Source organism: Marmota flaviventris, chromosome 9 (genome assembly GCF_047511675.1).
Source record: "Marmota flaviventris isolate mMarFla1 chromosome 9, mMarFla1.hap1, whole genome shotgun sequence".
NCBI lineage: Eukaryota > Metazoa > Chordata > Mammalia > Rodentia > Sciuridae > Marmota > Marmota flaviventris.
The window spans coordinates 65,323,706-65,348,693 of record NC_092506.1 but is presented as its reverse complement, the minus strand read 5'-3'; the positions used below and the strand labels follow the sequence as shown (position 1 = coordinate 65,348,693).

Sequence of the window (24,988 nt, the reverse complement as noted above, 5' to 3'; positions counted from 1 at the left end):
CTCAGGCATAATTTCTTTCCTGAAAAAGGAAATCATGGTTTTTACTTTGTAGGGTAGTTAGGTATTACTAAAATAATATAAATAGAGTACCTAGCACAGAGCCTGCACATGGTAACCATTCAATGAACAGTAGCAGTGAGAGGAGGTTGGTTGGTTGTTGCTTTGGTTACTACTGCTGCTGTTTCATTCTTGCTATGCCAGGTACTTATCAAGTGCTGCCATTATTACTATGACTACTATTTTCATTGTTATCTTCCTTTATTACTTAAATCCTTTACTTAAATGAGTAACATGTTGGCCATTTTCTTACCTAGAACTCAAAACAATTCTTAGAGGAAGGGAATCAGAGTTGAGGTGATTATCCTCAATGTATTGATGAGGAGACTAAAAGAGAACTTGTGATTGGTCAAAGTCAGTAAATGACAATTAAGCCTAAAGCTTTGGTTCTTGGAATTCAAGTCAAATTATGCTAGCCTGAATAGGTAGTGTTTGACTAGGTAATGGCATTTAGCCTGGACCATAGTCAGTCAGTAGCAAATGGAAAGAACTCTTGGTGTCCTGCTACAGCGTCCATATTAGCCTCTCCCTCTCTCCCCCCTCACTTTCTGCTGTCTGCAGTGATCACTGTGAGGTCCATAAGCACCATCCCATCCTCTAGGATGGCCTGAAGAACTCACCTTTCTGATACCAGTCCTAATTATAAGGATTTACTAAATGTTTTTAGGTTAACATGTTGCTTTTCAGACAGGAAAACCCAATCCTTAGCTGTTACAGAAAGCTGCAGCAAAACCAGATACCTTACCTATTTGGAAACCCGCTCCAAAGTGATTTTTTCTAACTTGGGATAGGGAATGAAAGTGGCCAAAATGTTTTAAAGGATCATTTTTTTCTTTTTAATGATTGACTGGATCCTTTTATTGGATCTTTTTTTTTTTTTTTTTTTTTTTTTAAGGATTAACTGCAGCAAACTGTTTGTCTTGAAAAAGTAATAGGGTTTGTTTCCATAAAAATTTGAATCATTCTTTCTTTAGATTTCTTGCTTCTCTGGAAAGACAATTTAGTTCTATTAGATGCTCATTTTCTTGTCCACTAAGCAGGAAAAAGGGAAAACATCTCTGGGGAATGAATATTTAGCAAACAACTTAAAGTATATATATGGGATGTAGTAACCTATTGCTGACTTTTATGGTTTGAAGACAAAGTACTTTTCTACCCACTGGATTCTCTTTCCCTCTTTTCACATTCATTGAGCACCAAGTCTGTGTGTCAAGCACTATGCTTGGCACTGGGGATTCTGGACTTTCAATCAAGTTCACAAACTTCTAGATACACACAGGTACATGTGTGCATGTGCACTCACATTCATAAACACACATACACAATTTTAACATCTTCATACAAGGTAGCATGTCATAAGTTCCAAAAGACAGGTATAATTATGATCATATGGGACTTTAAAAAAGGGAAAAGTATAATTTGGTTTGAAAATGAGGTTTTTTTCAGCCTGATAAAGAGCATAAGTGTTTTTCAAATGTATGGAATTGATGCAGGATATTCCAGATGGAGAGGAGATCCTGAACAAAGGCAGGGGGAACATGGAGAGTATGCAGGAATACAGTGGGAGTAAGATAGGGGTCAGAGAATGAAAATTCTCAGTGTTGGGCTAAGGAATAGTTCTAGGCAATAAGGAGCCATTTATGTTTTTGAACAGGGAAGTTATCCAGTGTGTAATAGGTAAAATTAATCTGGTTATATGTACAGAATAAATTAAGATAAAATATGGAGGGCTGGGATTGTAGCTCAGTGGTAGAGCACTTGCCTAGCACGTGTGAGGCACTGGGTTCGATTCTCAGCACCACATATAAATAAATAAAATAAAGGTCCATCAACAACTAAAAAAAATTTGTTTTTAAAAGATAAAATGTGGAGTTATATAATCTCGACTTTGCTATTGAATAACTGTGCATGCAAGTCACATATCCTGTGTGATCACAATTTCTTCATCTTTTAAAGAGCTAGTGATACTTAACATACATATGCCTCTGAGGATTAAATAAAATAACAAATTTCAGAATACCTTATATAGTATCAGACACAGAAAAATGGATGCAAAGTGCCTGGGAAACTGAAGTATACCTTATATTTGTATTACGTGGAAATTTGTTTTACTTATACAAATACACTGTCAAGATCATACATAAACATTAGGGATCTCATTCCTCTTTTCTTTCTGCCCTACACTTCAGTACTAGGAATTGAACCCAGGGACACTCAATCACTGAACTATATCCTTAGTTTTTAAAAAAATTTATTCTGAAACAGGATCTCCCTAAGTTACTGAACTTAGCCTTGTACTTGTAATCCCCCTGCCTTAGCCTCCCAAGTTGCTGAGATTGTCAACATGCACCACAGTGCACAGCATCTTTCCTTTTTTTTCTTAATTTGGTCAACTCTCATTTATTTTTACATATTACATTTAAAAAAATAACCTCCCCACTATGTGAAATTTCTGTACATCACCAGATTTGGTGTTCCTGTAGCTCTTTGCTTGAACTTCTTTTCTAGCATCTTTTTTATTTTGTGATTTTAAAGTATTTTGTTTACATTTATCATTAAACTTTGATGTATAACAAAATGGCATCTATGGCTTAGTTTCTGATTCAGTAGGTTTGGGGTGGAGCTTGAAAATATTTATTTCCAATGAGTTTCCTGAAAATGTTGATGCTTCTTGCTTGGGGACTTCAGTTTGAAAACCATTTGTCTAACTGATAAATTATGAATTACTTGAGGGCCCAGACTGTATCTGAATCTTATTCATCTTTGTTTCCTTAGTATTTAAGTTTTGATACTGAGTAAGTGCTCAGTAAATGCTGAATGACTAATTGCACATCAAATATATTGGATTTCAGGTCGCCATAAAACAGATGAATCTTCAGCAGCAACCGAAGAAAGAACTGATTATCAATGAGATCCTGGTTATGAGGGAAAACAAGAATCCAAATATTGTGAACTACTTGGACAGGTATGGAGTGGTGGGTCCTGTCAAAAGAATGGGAACTTTGGAACCAATGGGTTAGAGGAGGGGGCAACAAAGCACTCTGAACTGCTTCCATTTAAGTATTTATTGTGGTGCTGAGCTCTCTGAATCCCATTTCACATAATGCTTGATATCTCTGATTGCTGGAACATCCTTCTGGGTGAAGCTGAACCCTGCCATCCTGTATCTTCTAACAGTTGATCCTACTACTTCTTGTTCTGCATCAGGGAAACCCTACAGCTCATCTGCCCCTGTCAAACATCTGTCCTTCATTCTATATCCCAGACCTTTCCTCCCTTATCCTGCTCACCCTTCTGACTAACTCCTGGTTTTTCTTTATTCTTTTAAAATGTGATGCTCAGTATTGGATGTTTCATTTGAGATCTGACCACTATAGAGAGAGTGGGACTCTTTCTAAACTTAATACAATTAGATTTCATTCTTATTTTATTAGGATGCCTCTTTCGTGTTGACTCCTAGTTAAGTTTGTGGTCAACTAAAAATTTCTGATTTTTTTCTTAAATGTAAGTGTGCATTAAACTCTCCAGTTTAGAATTTTCATTTTCTGGTATAGAACTTTTAAAGCTATCTCCATTAAATGACATTTTTATTATTTCAGCCTATCATCCCAGACTGACAAAATTCTGTTGCTCATTATAGTAGCTAACATTACTTTTACCAAGAACTTTCACGAATGACACCTCATTGTGAGGTAGGACTTAGTCATATTGTATAGATCAGGAAACTAAGATTGACAAGTTAATCGCTGGTCTAAGACTAGTAAACCAGTAAATAGTAAACTAGGGTTTTAAATTTGAATATTCATAGGACCAATATCCATGCTCTTTCTATCACATCATTTTCCTTTTTTCCATAACTGGGAGTAAAAATTAAACTTCTTACCCAGGTTTTAGAGACATCATAGACATCTAAGCTGACAGTCCTGAGGAAGCATGGGGCATCACATGGCAAGAGATAGGGAGATATGTGTCTATGTCTGTATGTCTGTTCTCTGTCTCTCCTGTCTAAGTACTAACCAGGCCCAACCCTGCTTAGGTTCTGAGATCAGATGAGATTGGGCACATTTAGAGTGGAATGGCCATGGACTTTGTCCCTTATAAAGCCATCAAGATTCAGTGATGGGGAGTATATCCTAATGAGTTTATCTAAATCCAATAACGTTCCAAAGATATGAAAACATCATAGTTGTTTAATGCCCTTTTAATGCCATTAACATATAATTTTAGGGATCAAGCCCTAGCATGAGTTTAGGGGGACAAACCATGTTAATAAATAACCATGATAGCTCTAAAAAAGGATATTATTAGTCTTATAAAACAGTGTGCTTCCCATTACTACTGAAATATAAACAATAAAATTCAGGACCATGTTATTGAAGGAATTTGTGTTCTGGGAATGGATTAGAAGATTTATAGATTTACATTTCATACCTTTACTGGTATTCCAGAGGCTTATATGTGGAATCAGAAGTAAATAGCACACAGTCTTTATTTTCAAACCGCACCTGATTTTGTAAAGGAAAAAAAAAAAATCTCTGTGTAAGCACAGAAGAGCACACCCTTAACCCAAGCATTCAGTGAAGGTGTTACAAGTGAGGGTCTGTGGTTTTTGTGAGATGTTCCATAAAATAAGTGGGACAAAATATGTGATATTTTTCCCAAAATGTATGTGTTACCTTTGAAATGGGATTTTTGAAGGCATGTTGACATAGCATGTAGCCACAAAGTGTTTGAGATAACCTGAATGTGGTTTGCATTGTCTTAGCTTTAACAGTGATATGTCAGAGCCAGGAAGATTGGCTGTGTTTGTCAGTGCCCAAATATAGTCACTTAGACCTTCATATTCTTCTCCTAATTAGTCTAAGCTGACAGTTGTCTTTTCATTATGGGTGAGAGGCCATAAATGTGTGTTCTTCATCAGGGAATTAATAGGCTCAGGCAGTGGAGGGCTTTTTACACAGTCTTGATTTTTTGGTTCATGTCTTAATTCATTTGGGATACCATTACAAAATTCCAGAGACTAGGTAACTTATAAACTACACAGATTTATTCCTTAAAGCACTGTAAACTGGAAAGTCCAAGATCAATGTGTCAGCAGATTCACTGTCTGGTGAAGGCCTAAGGCTGGTTCATAGATGATGCCATCTTGTTGTGTCCTTACATGGTGGAAAATGTGAGGCAACCCTCTGAGGCCTTTTATAAAGGTGTTAATTCTTTATGGGCCTTAATAATTTACAAGACTTGGGCTGGGGATGTAACTCAGTGGCAGAGTCTTCGCCTAGCAAGGGTGAGGCCCTAGGTTTAATCCCCAGCACTGCCAAAAAAAAAAAAAGGAAGACAGGAAAAGATTTTAAGACTTAATAGTTAAAAGATCAAGAGATTAGGATTTTAGGATTCAATCATACCTTTTGCTTGAGACGAATTTATCAAACTTGAAAAATAGTTTCTCCTTCTGCCTGGCAGTAATCCTGTTATCAGGAAGAAAAAAAGATGACATACTTCACAGCTCAAGCCAACCCAAGAAATGTTTTTCCAGCCTAGTTTCTTTGTCCAAGACTAACAGAAGAGTTTGTAGGGCTCTGAGCTAGCCTTGTTTTTATTTGTCCTATTCTACAGGTGAGAAAATATTAATTAGATAGGTTAAGTGACTATCGCATAGAAGGGCTGAGTGACCCAATCCCCGAGAACTGTCAGTTCTAACTCATGTCAGCCCATAATTTCTCCAGGGAGATGTTAATAAACTGTAGCCTGGTTAATCAGACTGGAATTTTTTCTTTACAGATAACTTTTTTTTTTTTTTTGGACACTCAAAGTAGAAGTCATTGGCAGCATAATAATGACTATGTGTACAACACTATAGCTTTTAAAATAATTATTACCATTATTTCATTTAATATTTACAATTACTTTATTGTACTCATGGATTTTTTTCAGTAAATATGGGTATCTGCTGTGTTGGACTCTGGGGATAGAGTCTTAGACAAGACCTAGTACTTAATCTCATGGACCTCAGATCTGGTAGAATTCTTAGGAAGGTTTAGTGGTTCTCCCTAATGTTGGTAACATGGACTCCAGGTTTCATCTTTTTTGAATATTTGCATACTCCCTACTTGGATGCTTCTAGAGATGTAGAAATCATGCCAGTCCTTTTAATTTTAGTAGGTATTTGTGTTGTGCTCAAATGTAATTTTATTGTCTCTTCAACCTGGTTTCCTTAGTTCTGCCTTTTGGGGCTTCCTAGAACATGTATACTTTTTTTTCCCCCCTCCATGAGCATTCTTAAGAGATTTAAAGTTAATGATTCTGACTCCCAGATTCCTCTTTTCCCCAAAGTAAAGAACCCTAAACTTTTCCAAAACTGAGTGAGGTAGCATCATTGTCCATGTGCTTAGCCTTTGAAACCCAATGCAGTGGCTCTTTGTACTCTGACTATTCCTTCTCATGCTTTTTCTGTATTCCTACAGTTACCTTGTGGGAGATGAACTGTGGGTCGTCATGGAATACTTGGCTGGAGGCTCCTTAACAGATGTAGTAACAGAAACCTGTATGGATGAAGGTCAGATTGCAGCTGTGTGCCGTGAGGTAAGGCCAAGATCCAGCCTTGAGCAGGAAATAACTTCCACGTTTTCTGTCCATGAAAGTTCCTGGCTATGTGGAAGCAGAAGAAATTAATGTTGACATGATTTATCATATTCATATAATATCTGTATAGTATCTATCATCATGATTTTTTCTTTACAGATAACTTTATTCAGCCCATTGTAGAAAAATGAGAAAATACCAGGAAGTATATATTCAACCCCTCATAATTTCAGTCTTTAAAGATAACTATTATAAACATATCATAATAGTTTCTTTATTTCTTCTCTATGGACAGATATTTTAATAATTTTATTCTGCTTTTCTGCTTTATATGTGTGCCATGAAGAATATAAAGCAGGATAAGAAGGTAGTGGTAGGGAAAATACTATTTTATTTTTTCCATATCTTATTGGTTTATTATAATTAGACATAATGATGGGATGTATTGTTACATATTTGTACATACACACAATATAAAAATATAATTTGGCCAATATCGTTCCCCAGCAGGAAAAGTACTATTTTAGACAGAGCAGTCAGAGAAGGTTTCACCACAGATGTGAGTAAGCATCTGAATGATTTGTAGAAGCAAGCCCGCAAAAATCTAGAATAAAATACTTTGGAACAAAACAAATCAAAAACAAAGCTTAAATATTCTCCTTTCTCCTTATTGCTATTAAATGTCTAGGGTTTGTAATATGCTGGTGTAGGAGGAAAAACAAAAAGCACTCCACAAGGCTTCCAAGAGAAACAGTGTTCTCAGAGGATAGCCAAATCTTTACATTTCCATTAGAGAAAGAAGATGAAGGAGATATTCAGAGATGTTGAGGATATTGGGTGTTTTGTTGTTGAGAGACTGGAACTTTCCAATGTGCAATAATAGAAAAGTTAGGAAATTGGGGAAAGAGTAAAGGATTAACTGAGTTCCAAAATTTTAGGAGTCTGAGTATAATGGGTATGATAGATCTGATATTGTAAGACATGGAGGCACACAGATGAACTTGCATATTGTATATTTAGTTAATGTTAAAAAAAATATGTGAAATCAATACTACCCTAGAAAATATGATCACTTTTGCATTAATAACTTTAGGATATGGAATGCACATAAGTAAATTAGTGGAATTCATATCAGGCTGGAATTCTTTTTTTAAAATTTTTTTAATTTTTTAGTTATAGTTGGACACAACACCTTTATTTTATTTATTTATTTTTATGTGATGCTGAGGATTGAACCCAGGGCCTCACATGTGCTAGATGAGCATGCTGCTGCTGAGCCACAACCCCAGCCCCCAGGCTGGAATTCTTGAGAGTTCTTTCTTTGCTCTACCACCTAATGCATTGTTTCCCAACCTTCCTGTCTCCTCCTTCAGGAGCCTTTTCAGATGTTTTACCCCCCCACACAGTTATACCCTCCTCTCATGAAAATTTAATACCATAGATGTACTGTATAATTGTGTACATACTATGACCCTCTGGAGGATCACAAGACATTATAATATCCCAGAAACCAACTTTCACTGGTTGAAAATGCATGCACGTGTGTACTTAGAGAAGTTATTTTGCTTCAAATTATTTTATCTGTAAAGTGGAAATTGCAAAACTAACATTGTATATGAATCAGAAAACATTTTGAAAAAAGTTTAAATGTTTAACATAAGTAGGTGGTATTACTTTCCTTAAAATCTAATACACATTATTATCCCCCTTTTTAAACTGCTTATTGAGTTTTAATTCATATCTCATATTACTCAACCGTTTAAAGTATATAATTCACTAGTTTTTAGTATATTCATAGTTACACAACTATCACCATAATGAATTTTAGATCATTTATCTCAATCCAAAAAAAAAACTTCAGGGGCTGGGGTGGTAACTCAGTGGTAGAGTGCTTACCTAGCACATGTGAGGCACTGGGTTAGATCTTTAGCACTACATACAAATAAATTAATAAAATAAAGGTATTGTGTCCATCTACAACTAAAAAAAAATAAATAAAAGAAACTTCATACCCAGTAATAGTGTCTTCCCATATCCTGCACCACAACTAACCCTTTGCAACCACCAATCTGTTTTCTATCTCTGTTGTTTCCCTGTTCTGAAAATTTCATATAAATGGAATTCTATAATATGTGCTCTTTTGTGACAAGTTTCTTTCACTCAGCATGTTGAGAAGATTCAGCCATGTTGTATCATGTATCAGTACTTCATCCCCAGCCCCAGGAACCAACTGCTAAATAATATTCCATTTTATATATCCATGCATAGATATTTAGATTATTTTCTCTCTTTTCTTCTTCTTCTTTTTTGCTGATGGGGAAAATGCTGCTATGAATATTCATATACCAGTTTTTGTTTAGACATATGTTCTCATTCTCTTGGGTATTTATAAGTAGAATTGTTGGTCATATGGCAACTGTATATACTTAACATTTTGAGGAACTGCCAAAATGTTTTCTAAATTGGCTGTACCATTTTATATTTCCACCAACAATGTATGAAGGTTCCAATTTCACAAGATCATCCTTTTGCTCCTTAATTTTTTGGTACTAGGGATAGAATCCAGGGGACTTTACCACTGAGCTAAGTTTCTGAGGTTGTCCTTAGATTTGCGATTCTCCTGCCTCAGCTTTCCAAGTCACTGGGATTTTTATGTGCACCACTGCACCCAGCCTTGAAGCCTTGCTTAAGGAAATATCATAAGGTAAAAGACAGCATGGAATGTAAAAAGTATGCTTAGCTGGGAGATAGAAGAGTTGGTTCTAGATTTGGCTGTGCCTCTGATTTGGGGCAAGTCCTTTTATTCATGGGCGCTTATTTCCTATATTTTAAAATGAGGAGGATGGATTAGTTGATTTTTCTCTCAAGTTTTCTGTATTATATATTCTTTTTCTCTTTCTTTACACTACTTAAATAGTGTCTGCAGGCTCTGGAGTTTTTACATTCAAATCAAGTCATTCACAGAGACATCAAGAGTGACAATATTCTGTTGGGAATGGACGGCTCTGTCAAGCTAAGTAAGTAGGACTCTGAGGAATAATACTTCTCTCCCTCTGTGGCCCTGACTCCTATAGGATGGCATCATATAATAAAGAGAGTCTATTATTTCATGGGAACTATGGCTTTTTTTTATTATTCAGTATTATCATAGAACATCTTTTCATTATTTTTCCATCCTTTTATATGTTTAGAAAGGAAAAACAAATTGCTGAATATCTACTCTGTGTTGGGTCCTGTGTCAGCACCAAAGGAGCATTTTCCAACCTTCAAGAATTCTCAGATTACTACAAGAGACTTGTAATGAATAATTAGAAAAAAGTTTTGTATAGTTTCATCATTCATTTATTTACTCAGCAAACTTTTTCTGAATGTCTATTATCTGCCAGCCCCTTTGTGGGTACAGATGAATAAGAATACAATCCTTTTTTTTTTTTTTTTTTGGTACCGGAGATTGAACTTGGGGGCACTGGACCACTGAGCCACATCCCCAGCCTTATTTTGTATTTTATTTTGAAATAGGGTCCCATTGAGTTGCTTAGTGCCTCACCATTGCTGAGGCTGGCTTTGAACTTTCAATCCTCCTGCCTCAGCCTCCCAGGCTGCTGGCATTACAGGCACACTGCTGCACCCAGCAAGAATATATAGTTTTTACTATCAAAGGCCTCCTGATCTAAATGAATTTATAATTTCAATATAATGTGAAAAGAACACCAGGCAGAACAGTTTTTTCAAATATATAAAGAGAGTTGTCTAGACAAAGAGGTTGTGTCACAGGTAGATGAGAAGTTTATGAAAGGACTGTCAGCAGCCTCTGGCCTAATAAGGAACTGATGTTTTAAAAGCCAGGCCATAACTAGTTGTAGGTGATTGGGGCTCCTTTCAGGGACTTACGTTCAGAGAGTAAGGCAAGATTCTGGAGTATGGGAATGGTTTTCAAGAATAAAACAGAATTGGGCTAAGCAGGTAGGGCCAAAATGGGCTATTTTGATTTTAATGCCTAGTCCTTCTGGGTTGAGGAAAATGTAGGAAACTGATATGATGTTCCTTATATTCTTCCTGCTTCTCTTCAGGGGTGATCAGGAAATAGTCTAGGTATTGAGCATGAAGGTGGCAGTAAAGTAATTCTGATTTGGTGAGATAAGGGGTTGCAGAGCTGGGTGGCAGAATGACCCTGACACCTATGGGTAGGCACACTATCAGCCCTTATTGAAGGAGTACCTAAATGCCTGACTTTCTTTAATTTTCCTTTTCTAGCTGATTTTGGATTCTGTGCACAGATAACCCCAGAGCAAAGCAAACGAAGCACTATGGTGGGAACTCCATATTGGATGGCACCAGAGGTTGTGACACGGAAAGCCTATGGGCCCAAGGTTGACATCTGGTCCCTGGGCATTATGGCCATTGAAATGATTGAAGGGGAGCCTCCATACCTCAATGAAAACCCTCTGAGAGTAAGTGTTACCAATCCTATTTCAAGGTATTTGCGCTATTGTCTCTAGTGCCTGGAAATGGGACTCGGGCTCTTTTCTCTCTATTACTTTAAACTTGAATATATCTTTTTTGAATAAAAGTAGGCCCTGTTGAACTTAAAATATAAATGCTGGGGCTGGGTATGTACCTCAGTGGTAGAGCACTTGCCTACCATATGCAGGGCTCTGAGTTGATCCCCAGTACTGCAAATAAAAATAACTATATACGTTTATATGCTGAAGAAAAAAATACTAAAAGCAATTCATTAATTTATTCAATGATTGAGTTTGTGTCACATGCAAGAAATTGTTGTAATGATAGAAAGACAAATTAATGCATAGTAATTGATGATAAGTATGTGAAAAAAAGCAGAGTGAGAGGTAAGAAAGCAATGAGGAAGAAGGCAGAGTATGCTGTTGTATTTAGAGTAGAGAGAGAAATTCTGTCTTGTAGGTTATTTTAGCAGAAACCTAAAGGAAGTAAAGGAGTAAGTCATGAGATTAATCTTAGGCCAGGACTTGATTTGAAAGTGTGCTTGTGGTATTCTGAGGATAACCAGTGAGTGAGAAGGATGTAAAATGGTAGCCAAAGTCAGGGAACTAGTAGAGGAACCAGCAGGTACCACCTTGTAGGCCCTTATGAGAACTTGACTTTTATTCTACAGAGTTCAGAAATCATTGTAAAGTTTTAGCACTTTTATAGAAAATAGACTGTGAAAGACTATTGTTGTAGATCAGACAGAGTGGTGGCTTAGACATACTCAGGAAATGTCTTGAAGGAATAACTGACAAGATAGATTCTATATTAGAGAAAGTGGAATCCATAATGGCTCTGAGGTGTTAGGCCTGTATTGCTGAAAAATTCAGTTGCCATATGTTGAGATGGGGAAGAACATAGTAGTAAAGAGTGGCTTTTTTTTGTGGTAGCGCACACCTGTAATCTCAGCGACTTGAGAGGCTGAGGCAGGAGGATCACAGGTTCGAGTTCACCCTTAGCAACTTAGTGAGGCTCTGTTTCAAAAAATAAAAAGGGTTATTATAGCTCAGTGACAAAATGTCCCTAAGTTCCCATTACAGAGAGAGAAAGAGATGGCATCGAATATCTTGATTAAAAATGTTCATTCAGGGACTGGGATTGTGGCTCAGTAGTAGAGCGTGCGCCTTGCACTTGTGAGGCACTGGGTTTGATCCTCAGCAGCACATAAAAATAAATAAAGGTACTATGTCCATCTACAACTAAAAAAAAAATTTTAAAAATTATTCATTCAATGAAATCATGGCTTTGCTGATAAATGGATGGAACTGGAGAATATTATGCTAAGTGAAAAAGTCAATCCCAAAGAACTAAAGGCTGAATGTTTTCTTTGATATGCAGATGCTAATTCACAATGGCGAGGTCAAAGAATAGAGATATTTTGGACTAGACAGAGGGAAGTGAAGGGAAGGGAAGGGGGATGGGGGTAGCATACATGGTCACATGGGTTTGAGTGATCCTTAAGTCATATTCTTTCCAGAACACCACAGCTGCTGCTTTGTATCCTAGATCATAGGATAGCAGTTAACCATATTTTTAGAGAGGGTTTCTGGGAGAACTTCATTTGGAGCTCAAAGTGATTCTTCACTTTTGTTGCTAGGCCTTGTACCTCATTGCCACTAATGGGACTCCAGAGCTTCAGAACCCAGAGAAGCTGTCATCTATTTTCCGGGACTTTTTGAACCGCTGTCTTGAGATGGATGTGGAAAAGAGAGGTTCGGCTAAAGAGCTATTGCAGGTAACTAGCCCCTCTGCAAGTAATCACCTAATTTGAGGAATTATTGACCAAACCTTTGAACTTTTTGAACTTCATTTTTGTCTGTAAGGTTTTATTTATTATAGAAGTAGGTTTTTCTCCTGCTAATTCCTATGCTCACCCTAGCCTTATTCTTGGGTCTTTGCTTATGATATTCCCTTAACCTCCTCCTCAGCCTATTAAAATTGTAGATATTCTCCTAGCTTAACTTTAGATCTACTTTATGATCGCCTATTGATCTTTGCCTGTATCTTTATTTAGCACTTCCTTCGTTTTGTTTGAATTTTGAATTTGTCTTGCAGAGTTTGGGTCTGTGAGAGAAGCAGCTCTCTGACTTAAGTCTTAAACAAGTTAGACTTTATTGGAATAAATTCAAAAGTACATATGAGATCTGGGTTCTGCCAAGTGTAAACCATTAGTCTCTAGGATCCTTTGGGACTACATGACTCCTTATATAGCAAATAGTATAATATAGAGTCCCTTTTGCCTTTCGTAAGACTTGTGTTCTGGAAACCCTGGATATTGGGAGTACAAATACTATGCTAAGCCTGTGATTCGTGAAGATATTTTTAATTAAGTAAAAAATTATAGTTGTTGAAAGGTTAGTGCCCTCTAGAGTTTTCTTCCTGATATAATAATATAGCTAATAATAAATGCGTTATTAGATCTTTACCACTAGTAGTGTTTTATATTTATTTATAGTGTTTTATATATATATAGTAACATATTATACATATGTGTGTATATATGTCTCCTCCTGACCGGTGAGAGAAGTGGGGAAAGCACGCCCTGACTAGGACGAGCCAAGAGAGGTAAAGGTCGACTGGTGGCCTGCACCTAGCCCTCCCTCCCTCGCTGGAGGACAATCAGACGCACCAGGGAGACGAGCGGAAGCAGGATCTTGTTTATTGAGGAAGTACACACAACTTATATACTGCACAGGAGCCAATCAGGATAAAGGTCAGAGGAGTGGAGTGAGTTCACATCACCCATCCCATAGTCAGCAAGGGAAGGCACGAGCTGTCCATGAGGGAGGAAGAGTCCTGGACATATCCTGGACATATCACCACCCACCCACAGCACCGCATCCTGGCTGATTGCCAGGAGCCATCCCAGCCACATGTGCGGCCCCCAAGACCTGGAAGCAGGCAGCCATGCCATATATATATATATATATATATATATAAAATACATATATATTATAGTTATAGGTCCTGCTGTTCCCATTTTTTACAGGTGAAGAATGGAGATTTAGTAACTTTTCCATGATTATATACTTGACAAGTGATAGATCGAGGATTTCAGTCTATATCTGTTTGGCTTAAGTGTACATCCCCTTGGCCACTGTTCTTGCAGATTCAAAAAGTGTCAGAACTGGAAGGTCTCACATAGGGCTTATCTAATTTACTTTATTCAGAAGAGAAAAACTGAGTTTTCCCAGTTGGGTTTGGACCACATTGCTCTCTTACCTCAGAGAAGAGCTGTAGAAAATGTGATCTGAGAACACTGGTTCTTTAACTTGCTAGTATAGATTGTAAGTACTCAAAAACAAAACTTTTAGACTCTTAAATCATGAATTTTTTACATTTATTTCTTCTGTGAGAACACATGTATGAAAAGAAATACATAGGATGATATATTTTCATGATTTAACCAATGTCTTCTATTCCTTTCATAGTTATAATAATGTCTTCTCAGTACTTCTTTATACCTTATCTTTGTCCCTGTAGAATTTGAATCAATTTTCAGCAAAGAATGTTTGTATATGTTCATATAAAGTCTGACTTAGCAAGGGAATTAAGTATAAGTGTGGCAATTAGATGTTATAATTTAGTTAAACATCATATTAGGTTCTCAGTTTCCTTTGCAGCTAGGACAGAAATGAAATCTGGGGCTGGGGTTGTAGCTTAGTGGTAGAGTGCTCACAAAATAAAGGTATTGTGTTCATCTACAACTAAAAAAAAATTTAAAAACAAAGAAATGAAATTCTGATAGTTCCTTGTATTTCTTATAATAAAGAAACATTCTACATCCTTAAGACACAAAACTTTTTCCCTACTAAATATAAAATTTAAAAATAATTAGATAAGAGGCTCTGAGTTACATTAAAAAAAACTGTTTTGCATTAATAGTTTTACTGAAAATGTAGTTGCAGTTTTTATATGATGTTCCCCCTAAATGGTCCTATATAAAAGCTGAGGGCATGACCCAAAACACAGCACAGTAAAAATGATTTGAGAAAAGACTAAGATGTTGAAATCTTCACTGAATTAGTTAGCCTTACTGGATTCAAGGATAGAACATTTTGAGCCAGGCATGATGGACAATGCCTGTAGTCCTATCCACTTGGAAGACTGAACAGGAGGATCCCTTGAGCCCAGGAGTTCAGGGCCAGCCTAGCAACATAATGATACCTTATCTCTTTAAAACAAAGAAACAAAACCCTGCTAGGCATGGTGTTGCAAGCCTATAATCCCAATATTCAGGAGACTAAGGCAGGAGGGTCACAAGTTCAAGGTCAGTCTTTGAAACTAGACCCTGTCTTAAAATTTAAATAAATAAATAAATAAATAAAATGGGGCTGGGATGTACCCTAGTCAGAATGCTCCTGGTTTCAATCCCCAACATAGGGGGCAGGGTGGGAAGAGAAAGTATTGCTTTTAAAATGAAATACTGCATTGTACCACTAGGTCATAATCAGTCAATACCTTTCCCAAAGATAATTATTATTCTCATTATGACTATTGTTTAGTCTTATCTAATAAGAAACAAAATCATTTAATATGAGTTATCTTGTTGGGATGGTGCTGTGTGCCTGTAACCCCAGCCACTCAGGAGGCTGAGGCAGGAGGATCACAAACTTGAGGTCAGCCTCAGCAACTTGGTGAGATCCTTAACAACTTAGCAAGACCCCATCTCAAAATAAAAAATAAAGAAGGCTAGGGATGTAGCACAGAGGTAAAATGCCTCTGAGTTCAATCCCTGGCACCAAAAAGAAAAAAAAAAAAGATAAAAACTGTTTGTATCTGACCTTTTTTATTCAACATGTCTGTGGGATTCTTTTTGTGGTCAGTTCATAAATTATTTATTCATTTTATTGCTGTATGATTTTTTTGTATAGCATCATATAAATGTAGCACTCTTCATTCTTCCATTCTTTTGAACATTTTGGTTCTTTCTATTTATTGGCTTTTGTAAGTAAAACTTCTTTGAACATGCTTGAATGTGCCTTTTGGTGGTTACATAAATTCATTTCTCTTAGGAATATGCCTAGGATTGGAATTGCTTGAGTATAGGGTAGATGTATGTTTACGTGTAGGTAGTTACTGCCAGTTTTCCACAGTGGTTATCTCATAAAGATAACCTTCATTTGGGGATGATCTGAAGCTCTCCAGGCAGCACCTTGCATAAACATGGGTGCCTCTATGTCTTGTAATATGCTAAGGAAGAACAGTTAATAGTAATGTGTTTTTTGCTCTTTATCTCCTTTCTAGCATCAGTTCCTGAAGATTGCCAAGCCCCTCTCCAGCCTCACTCCACTGATTGCTGCAGCAAAGGAGGCAACCAAGAACAATCACTAAATCGCGTTCACCCTAGCCTCATTGTGCCAAGCCTTCTGTGAAATAAATGCTCATTTCAGAAATTCCAACCCCTGATGCCCTCTTCTCCTTGCCTTGCTTCTCCCATTTCCTGATCTAGTGCTCTCAAGATTTTGATCCTGGAAACCATGTGTACAGCACTGAAGAGAACTAAATTAGGTGACTTCTGATGGATGACCATTTCTAAATTGGATTTTCTTCTGATTTCTGGACATGAGGGTGGTTTATGATAAAGAGTTTACATGAATAAACCTTAGACCCCTATTTCTAAATAGCAAAATCTCAACCACCCCCACTTCTTGCCCCCCACAATCAGTTCTTGACTATATAAATTTAAGGTTTGATAACATTATTAATTTGCAACCTTGAGATTTCTTTAGTGCTTGCTTTTCTGTGACTGAATTGCTCAAACACCTCATTGAATTTGAAAACCAGAACAGCTTGGGAATGCCATGGGGTTTGATAATCTGCCAGGGACATGAAGTGGCTCAGCTTCCTGGACCATGACTTTGTTGCAGCTGATCCTGACATGGGAGAACTACTATGTTTTTCTTTGTGTGTGCTTCTAGCAGCTGTTTGGGAGGACCCTGACTTAGTAGTGCTCCCCATGCTGTTTCTTGTGAAATGGCCTTGGCTATGTAGCAGCTTTTGATTCCCTGCATCCCCTAGGCTGCTGCCCCCAATCTGTCCTTGTTTCTAACACTGAGAGGTTTCCATGCTGAATGAGGGCAATGAGAAGTCAGGAGGAAAAAAATGCAGCTACTTTTAGAGCAAGGCTGGGCATGAGCACCTGTCCTGCTATATTTATGTGATGTTTCAAGAACTCAGCTTCTTTTTCTGTCTGGGATAAAGAACTGAAAGGAACTCAGATCTTCTGGTGGCCTAAATATTTAGGTCAAAGGAAAGGGTCTGCAAATCTGAGACTAAACATTAGTTTGGGATGGATTTGGTGACCTAAGATGATATCCTACCAGCTATAAAAGGACCCTGTTTTTAAGATGCATGGCCAATCTCTCTGCAAACAGAAATGCTTACACTGGGTGTTGGGGATGTATGCTACCTCCTGCAATCATTGTGGTTTTGGTCCTCCCACTATGGTAGGATGCCTGGCCAGCGTTGTGGCTTGTCATGTCAGCCCCACTGACTACCTTGTCATGCTCTGAGGTACCACTGCCTCAGTAGCACAAATTTCTATTTCCTTCAATAAAAGAAGATGAAAATATTCTACTTGGACTATGCCTTCCTTTCTTCCTGCTTTTCCTTTTTTTCTTTTCTGAATTTTTACACGAAATAATATTTATTCTTCCTGAACCATTTGAGAGTAAGGTGCAGATAGGATGCCCTTTTACCCATGTATACTTCAATGTATATTCTTTCTTCTTGGTACTTATAAATTAAGGAAAATGGACCAAAAACATTTGTACTTTTTAAAGAATAATTATAAACACATACGTATCCACCACCCAAATAAAGAAATGGAACATCATCAGTGCCCCAGAACCGTCTGCATCTTGCTATTTCTTTTCTCATTACAGTCCCCACTCCAAGGGAGAATAACTAACCTGGTTTTTTAGTGAAATCACATTCTTAATATCTTTAAACTGTTAACATATCCATATGTATTAGTTCTGCCAGTGTTTGAACTTTAAACAAACATCATTTTTCCATTCAAATTTAAGAGATTTGTAGTTGTATATAGCAATGTTCATTTATTATTGCTGCTGTAAACATGTGAGATGAACATTTTAACTTGTCTGAGGCTAATTCTCTGAGGACTGGCTCCCAAGGCTCTGAAGAACCTTGCAGAAATTGACTGGGGCCAAATGCTTAAGGCTGACAGCCTGGCAGAGTTCTCAAGTGGCTAATCAAGCCATAGGTTGTCCACAACTACAACAGTGAAGCTTGAGCCCCAGCCCTGATCACACTAGAAAAGTACTTCTTTCTCCAAGGTGGCACAGCCAGTGTTCTGTTCATGTGGTACTATAACTGGATCCCAGCTCCTAATCATACTGAAGAGGCTAGTCCTTCCTAGGTATGCAAATTACAATCACTACAGCTCAAGGCTTGGAGTCCTCGTCCCAGAATATGACATCTGGGGCCTTCTAGATCACTGTGTCTACCCTAGAAGGCAGAGTTTCTACACACTGGCTACTATTCCTATCACCATAATTTTCCTGTCACCATAAATTTGCACCATTAGTGAACCTGATGTTTCCAGAAGTCCTGGAATATATGTTGCTCGATCAGCTGCCCTAATCTATTTAATAATTGGTACAGTAACTGGGGTACTGTGGAAATAAACCAATGAATTAGAGAACCAAGACTTGGTGGAAAAATTCCCTCTTGAGACAGGACAGCTGGCTTTAATCCCAATCTTTAAGGATTGGGATTGTGCATCACTAATTGGTTGTAGGAAACCTGCCAAGCCAAGGACCTTAAGAGTTATGTTCCTGAGAACATAACAGGTGAGGGAGGTCACCCAGGATTGCATTCCAGGATAGTGGTTTTTAAGTCTTGGAGTTGCCTAGGAGACTTTCACCGTAAAGAAGTCTGAAGCACTAGCTCCACTAAGTTTCTGAGAATCTTCAGAATAGATTTAGGTGGGGGTTAGCAGCCGGCTCTTCTGGCATAGAATTCTGTGATGGTTACTAATGACCTTGGAAAAAGGATCTCATGAGGGGGTAGTATATATTAATGGGGAGGCTGACCAGTTCCGAATGAATTAAAAACCCTGATGTGTGGAATGTGTCTTCTGATGATCAGCCCCTTGTGTGAACAATGGTATATGACCTTACCTGAACAGAGCCAATCAAATGGGACCCTGACCTGACTTTCTTCACCTGGATGGCACAGTGTTATTAAGATGTTGCTTGCTCCGGGTAAACAGGAACAAAGATTTGGAAGGCCTAAAGTGGTAGTCCATGTGAAATTCATATTTATAAAGAGCTTTAGTAGAAAGTATCATGGAGATGAAGTCCCACAATCTTCTCCCTGCAAGCTGGAGGGAGACCTAGACAGTTGGGGCACGTAGTTTGGAGGCCTGAAAGACAGAGAGCTGATGGAATGAGTTCCAGGCAGACTCAGAAGGCCTGAGAACCATTAGCACTGAATGCATATGAATGTTCCAACTCAAGCAGCCTGGCAGAAAGCAAATCAATCTTCCTTTGCCTTTTTGTTCTATCCAGGACTTTAACAGAATGGATGCTGCACACCCACATTTGGAGGGCCATGTACTTTATTGAGCCCACGAATTCAAATGCTAATCTTTTCTGGAAACATTCAGAAATAATTTGTGTTACATGCCTTACATGGGCTATCTGGCAGCCCATGGTCCAGTCAAGTTGACATATAAAATTAATCATCACCTTCTTATCTTTACCTCCTGGTGAAGGAGATAACCTTAATTGTGACCAAGTGGCTAACAGCTCTTACAATTAGGTGATGATGACTTTTAGAATAAGGAGTCAAAAGTGATGAGATGGATGCCCCTGCTGTTGTTTTATGGAGGAAAAAAACCTAGCAGCACAGGAGTTCCTCCATGCAATTGCTGAAAGGACAAGTAACAATTGGTTTGCATTTGTATGAGATAGAAAGCTAGATGATGGTATAGTCCATCCAGAAGAAAGGGGTGATAAGAGTCCAAAGGCTGTACCCCTTCACTTGGAGGTTGTGATGGTAATCTGGTAAGTGTGATGAAACCTGAGGAATTGTTAATGATTTTCCCTCTAGAATCTTAAGAGTTGTCCAAGTACTGGTTGTCCTATGGACTTCCCAACATATAATTTAGGCTTTATAGGGATGACTGTTTACTGGGATAACTAGACAACCACTCAGTCAGTAGAAAATTATTCATGTCCAGCAGCTTAACACAGTACATTTCCGTGCCTTTTACTGCCTGCAGAGTATAGAGGCAAGAGAAACCCTCATGAAAATTGCTGCTTGTCTGATTCTACATATGTCTTGAATACATCTATCCCCAGGGTATTAGTTTTCTATCGCTGTGTAACAATTTCTACTAACTTTGTGACTTAAAACAACAAATTATGTATAAGGCCCCAGATTCAATTCCCATCCTGCACACACACACACACACACACACACACACACCCGGATTCAATTCCCATCCTACACACACATACACCCCCTACAAATTATCCCATGGTTCTTATAAGTTTGGCCATGGCTTGCTTGGATTTTCTGCCCAGAGTATCATCAGGGTGCTGGTTGTGTCTATGGTTTACATGGTGCTTGGAGTCCGCTTCCAGGCTGGCTAATTGTTGGCAGAATTAATTTATTTCCAAGTAATATAATATAATTGGAATCAAATGGCTGTTTCATTTTGGTTTGGTCACAGTATGTGTATCCTTGCAGAAGCCATTTGCAGGTTTTCAGATCTTTATAATGAATATAATAATAGTATCTACCTCTAAGGTTCTGAAGAAATAATGTATGTAAAACATTGAATACAATCCCTGGAACTTAGCAAATGTAGTCCTGTTTTGAAATGCTTACAATAAACTGGTTTGTCAGGAGACTTTATGCCAACTATTGACTCTCACTAGCACTAAAGTGGGGGGTCTTATAGAAAAATCAATAACTGGGAGCCTAAGCTGTACTTATATATCTTATCCAATACTGATTTCTGGCCAATCAAACATTGGTTAAAAAAACTTGTATCTGTCTGAGGCTACTTGAAAATACTTTGTTCAAAAGACTGAGCTTTTCTCTCCTCCATAAAGTTGCTAAGGGATAAAATGCCTAATATTAGTATTTAGTATCTCAGATTTGTTGTTCCAATTTTCTTGTGCTATATTAAAAGCCAGAGTATTAATTTCAATGAACTTTTGCTTTAAAGGAGATTCACTGCTTTCAATAAAAGGAATATTTGTCAAACAGGAATGCCATGTACATTTAGCAAAAGTAATTCAAGCTTTGAGCCTGATTCACTGTTGCTGCATGGTTGACTATGGTCTTGCATCAAGCCTCAGCATGCCTCTAAGAAAGAGAAGTCAAGGGCTGGCACTTGACAGTGAGATAACATATGTACCTACAGGTCCTAAATTTAACCCATTTTTATGTCACATTATCATTTTGCAGGTTTAGATAACTGCCACTTAAAACCGCCCTTTACTATATATTCATTCTTTTATAAAAATATATATTTTTTAAACTGTAGAGGAACACAATACATTTATTTAACTAATTTATTTATATGTGGTGTTGAGGCTCAAACCCCATGCCTCCCACATATTAGGCAAACGCTCTACCACTGAGCCACAACCCCAGATCCTATATTCATTCTTTTTATTTATTTGTTTATTTTTATTTTTTAGTTGCAGTTGGACACAATACCTTTATTTATTTATTTATTTATTTATTTATATGTGGTGCTGAGGATTGAACCCAGGGCCTCGCATGAGGTAGGCGAACACTCTACTGCTTAGCCACAACCCCAGCCCCTATATTCATTCTTTAGTCTAAGCAGTGAGTAATTAGATTGCTCTTATGGTAACAAGAAAGCTACAAATGGTAGGGATAGCTATTTTCTTGACTTCAGGCTGCAGGGAAGTTAGGAATTGGTTATGTTTTATGACATTACTGAAATATTTTGCTGAGACACCTGTACACAAAGGCCTAGGTGAACATGTGCCACTCTAAATGTTTAAATAACAATGGCTGTGTGTTTCTGTGAATATGTGTGTTAAATATTTGAAACAAGCCTTAGAGATTGCAAACTCTTTTGTGTTGTTTGTAGAATTATCCATAAGGGGCTAGGATTGCAGCTCAGTGCTGGAGTGCTTGCCTCACATGCATGAGACACTAGGTTTGATCCTTGGCACCACTTAAAAATAAATAAATAAATAAACAAATAAATAAAGGTATGTGTCCATCTACAACTAAAAAATGTATAAGAAAAGAATTATCAATAAGATAATAGTGCAACAACAATCACTAGGAAAAAATAAAAAACTTTATCTGAAGTTTGTTTGCCTCTTGTGGAAACTATTTGACTAAGGAGAGGATCTATTCTAAGAAGAATGGTGGACTTTTAAAGAAATGACTCCTAAACATTCAGTTTGTAGCTTCAAAAGTTTTTAAAGTTTTCTCTAACACAGTTTTATTTGAGTTAATCAATCTCTCTCTCTCTCTCTCTCTCTCTCTCTCTCTCTCTCTCTCGCCTAGGATTAGACAGGGCCAACCAGACTTTGAATATTCACTGCAAAAGGGCAGTTTAATTAGATAAATGAAAAATCTATAAATTGAGTCAGTTCTTTCAGGGGGGAAAAAAATCCCTCCCAGTTATCAATAGGAATCTGTGGTTGTAAGAAACCACATAAAGTCCCCAACTCTATTTTCATTACTGATTTTTTAAAAAATATTTTATTGGTTGTTGATGGACCTTTATTTACTTATATGTGGTGCTGAGACTCGAACCCAGTGCCTCACACATGCTAAGCAAGTGCTCTATCACTGAGCCACAACCCCAGCCTTCATTATTGATTTTTAACCATCAAATTTTAATCCTCCCACAGAAATGTATTAAATACTTATATTCATTGAAATAAGAATGTTATAATTAAAGTTATTTAGTAAGATCTTTTTACTATTCTGTTCAAATGCTTTGGGTTTGTTTTGCTTGTTGGTGAACCTTTAAAACCAGGAGTAATAGGACCAGACCTGTGTTGCTCAAACCTGGGAACAACCACTTCAGTTTATTTTATTCACTGTTGATAAAATATGAGGGAAAATGTCTCTCAAGAAGTAGTCACAGCCAGGTGCTCTGGCACACACCTGTAATCCCAGTGGCTCAGAAACTAAGGCAGAAGAATCGCAAAATCTAGAGCCTGGGCAATGTAGAGAGACTCTGTTTCAAAAGAAAAACAAAAGAACTGGGGGTATAGCTCAGTGGTAGAGCAACATGGGGTTCAAGTCCCAGTACAAAATAATAATAATAATAATAATAATAATAATAATAATAATAATAATAGAATTGGAATTTTAGAAAATCTACACATAACAAAAGATTATGTAACCCTGAGATTGCTGCCTAATTTCACGGGGTTCCAACTGCTGTGTGAAGGGGAAAGCAATAATTCCAGATGGGAGTTAGGAAGAAGAGGGTAAATACCTCAAGGCTCAATCTGTTTTTCTCCCTCTAAACTCTCATCATCCCACCCAAGTCATCTTCCCAGCTGGTTACTAGAAAGCACACTCCAGAGAATTCAGCGAGGTCAGAAAAGACGCAGCCCAACCACCTTATTCAAGTTAAGGATTGATGGGTTTGTAGCTTCTGGGCACTTATTTAACCAACCAATTAACTGATATATGTCAAGTATTTTACTAAGCATCAGTAATAAAGAGATGAGTTAGATGTGGTCTGGCCAGCAGCAAATAGATTATAAAACCTCAGCAAGACAAAATAGGTAATTGTCATCAATGTGGCTATTACAGTAATAGGAGGTTTATTTGGAGGGAAATATGGGAAACACAGCAGGAGATATACAACTGAGTCTGCTGGTGAGGAACAGGGATGCCCAAAGGCTTCTTGAGCTCTCAAACCGATAAAAGAGTTTGGGGAGAGCAGGTTATGACCTGCTTTGAGTTATTCCATTTTATAAAGCAGTTTGCCATTAGTTACTCCATTTTGTATATAAGTGCTGGGATACAGTGACTCCACACCTTATTTGCACAAGTAAACAACCACCATCTGCCTAGTACAACCATGAAGCAGAGACTGATAAATTAATTGTGGTACCTGTGAATGTACTAAATTAATCAGAAAGACACAGATGCATGGTGCATCAATCCCATATCAGAAACACCAAGCCCGTGAGTTTATCAAACACACCAAGATCACCAAATGAAGCAAACCCCTCACATAAGATCCATAAAAGGAGGAATACCTTGGGACCAGACTTGGTGGCACACTGATCCTTTCATTTGGTTACTCCTCATGAAACTTGCCCAGGAAATCTCCATAGCAATGAACCTTCATTTCTGTCCAGGGGCTTCAGCTCAGCATCGTTTCTCCTGCCTGTGATGAGGATTCATGGCTTACTCCAAGGTGATATCTCAAGCTGACACTCTGAAACTGCTGTCCATCTGGACACTGGCCTAGAATAAGTTCCACTCTTTTGACAGCTCTGTGCCCTGAACAAGTTCTTTAGCTGGTTCATATTCTTTTCTGATCACCTATAGCGACTCTTTGCGTTCATATCTGTTCTTTGTTTGCTCTCTCAATTCAGCCTCCTAAAACCCTTTCTTAGCCTCTCTCTCTCTCTCTCTCTCTCTCTCTCTCTCTCACACACACACACACACACACACATACATATTTTAATATAATAGGTTTATGTTTATATGTATTTATATTATATACATGTTTATATTTATATAAAAATATGTATCATATATATAATTGTGAAGGTGTGATATGTGACTTGAGTGTTATAGACATTAGTAGTTTAAATTGGATGGAATGAAAGAACTTGTA

General features: G+C 37.6%; 1 protein-coding gene across 3 annotated transcripts in view; it reads left to right on the top strand.

The window, feature by feature from the left end:
* Pak1 (p21 (RAC1) activated kinase 1) overlaps window positions 1–17,724 on the top strand; it is a 145,426-nt gene extending 127,702 nt beyond the window's left edge. For all 3 annotated transcript variants that reach the window (XM_071616521.1, XM_027942574.2, XM_027942572.2), the window contains exons 10-15: window positions 2,910–3,022; window positions 6,522–6,639; window positions 9,557–9,656; window positions 10,894–11,090; window positions 12,743–12,880; window positions 16,393–17,724. In XM_071616521.1, the coding sequence (XP_071472622.1) occupies window positions 2,910–3,022; window positions 6,522–6,639; window positions 9,557–9,656; window positions 10,894–11,090; window positions 12,743–12,880; window positions 16,393–16,479 (753 nt within the window). In that variant the 3' untranslated portion in view covers window positions 16,480–17,724. The remainder of the gene's footprint in view (window positions 1–2,909; window positions 3,023–6,521; window positions 6,640–9,556; window positions 9,657–10,893; window positions 11,091–12,742; window positions 12,881–16,392) is intronic.
* The last annotated feature ends 7,264 nt before the right edge of the window (window positions 17,725–24,988 follow it).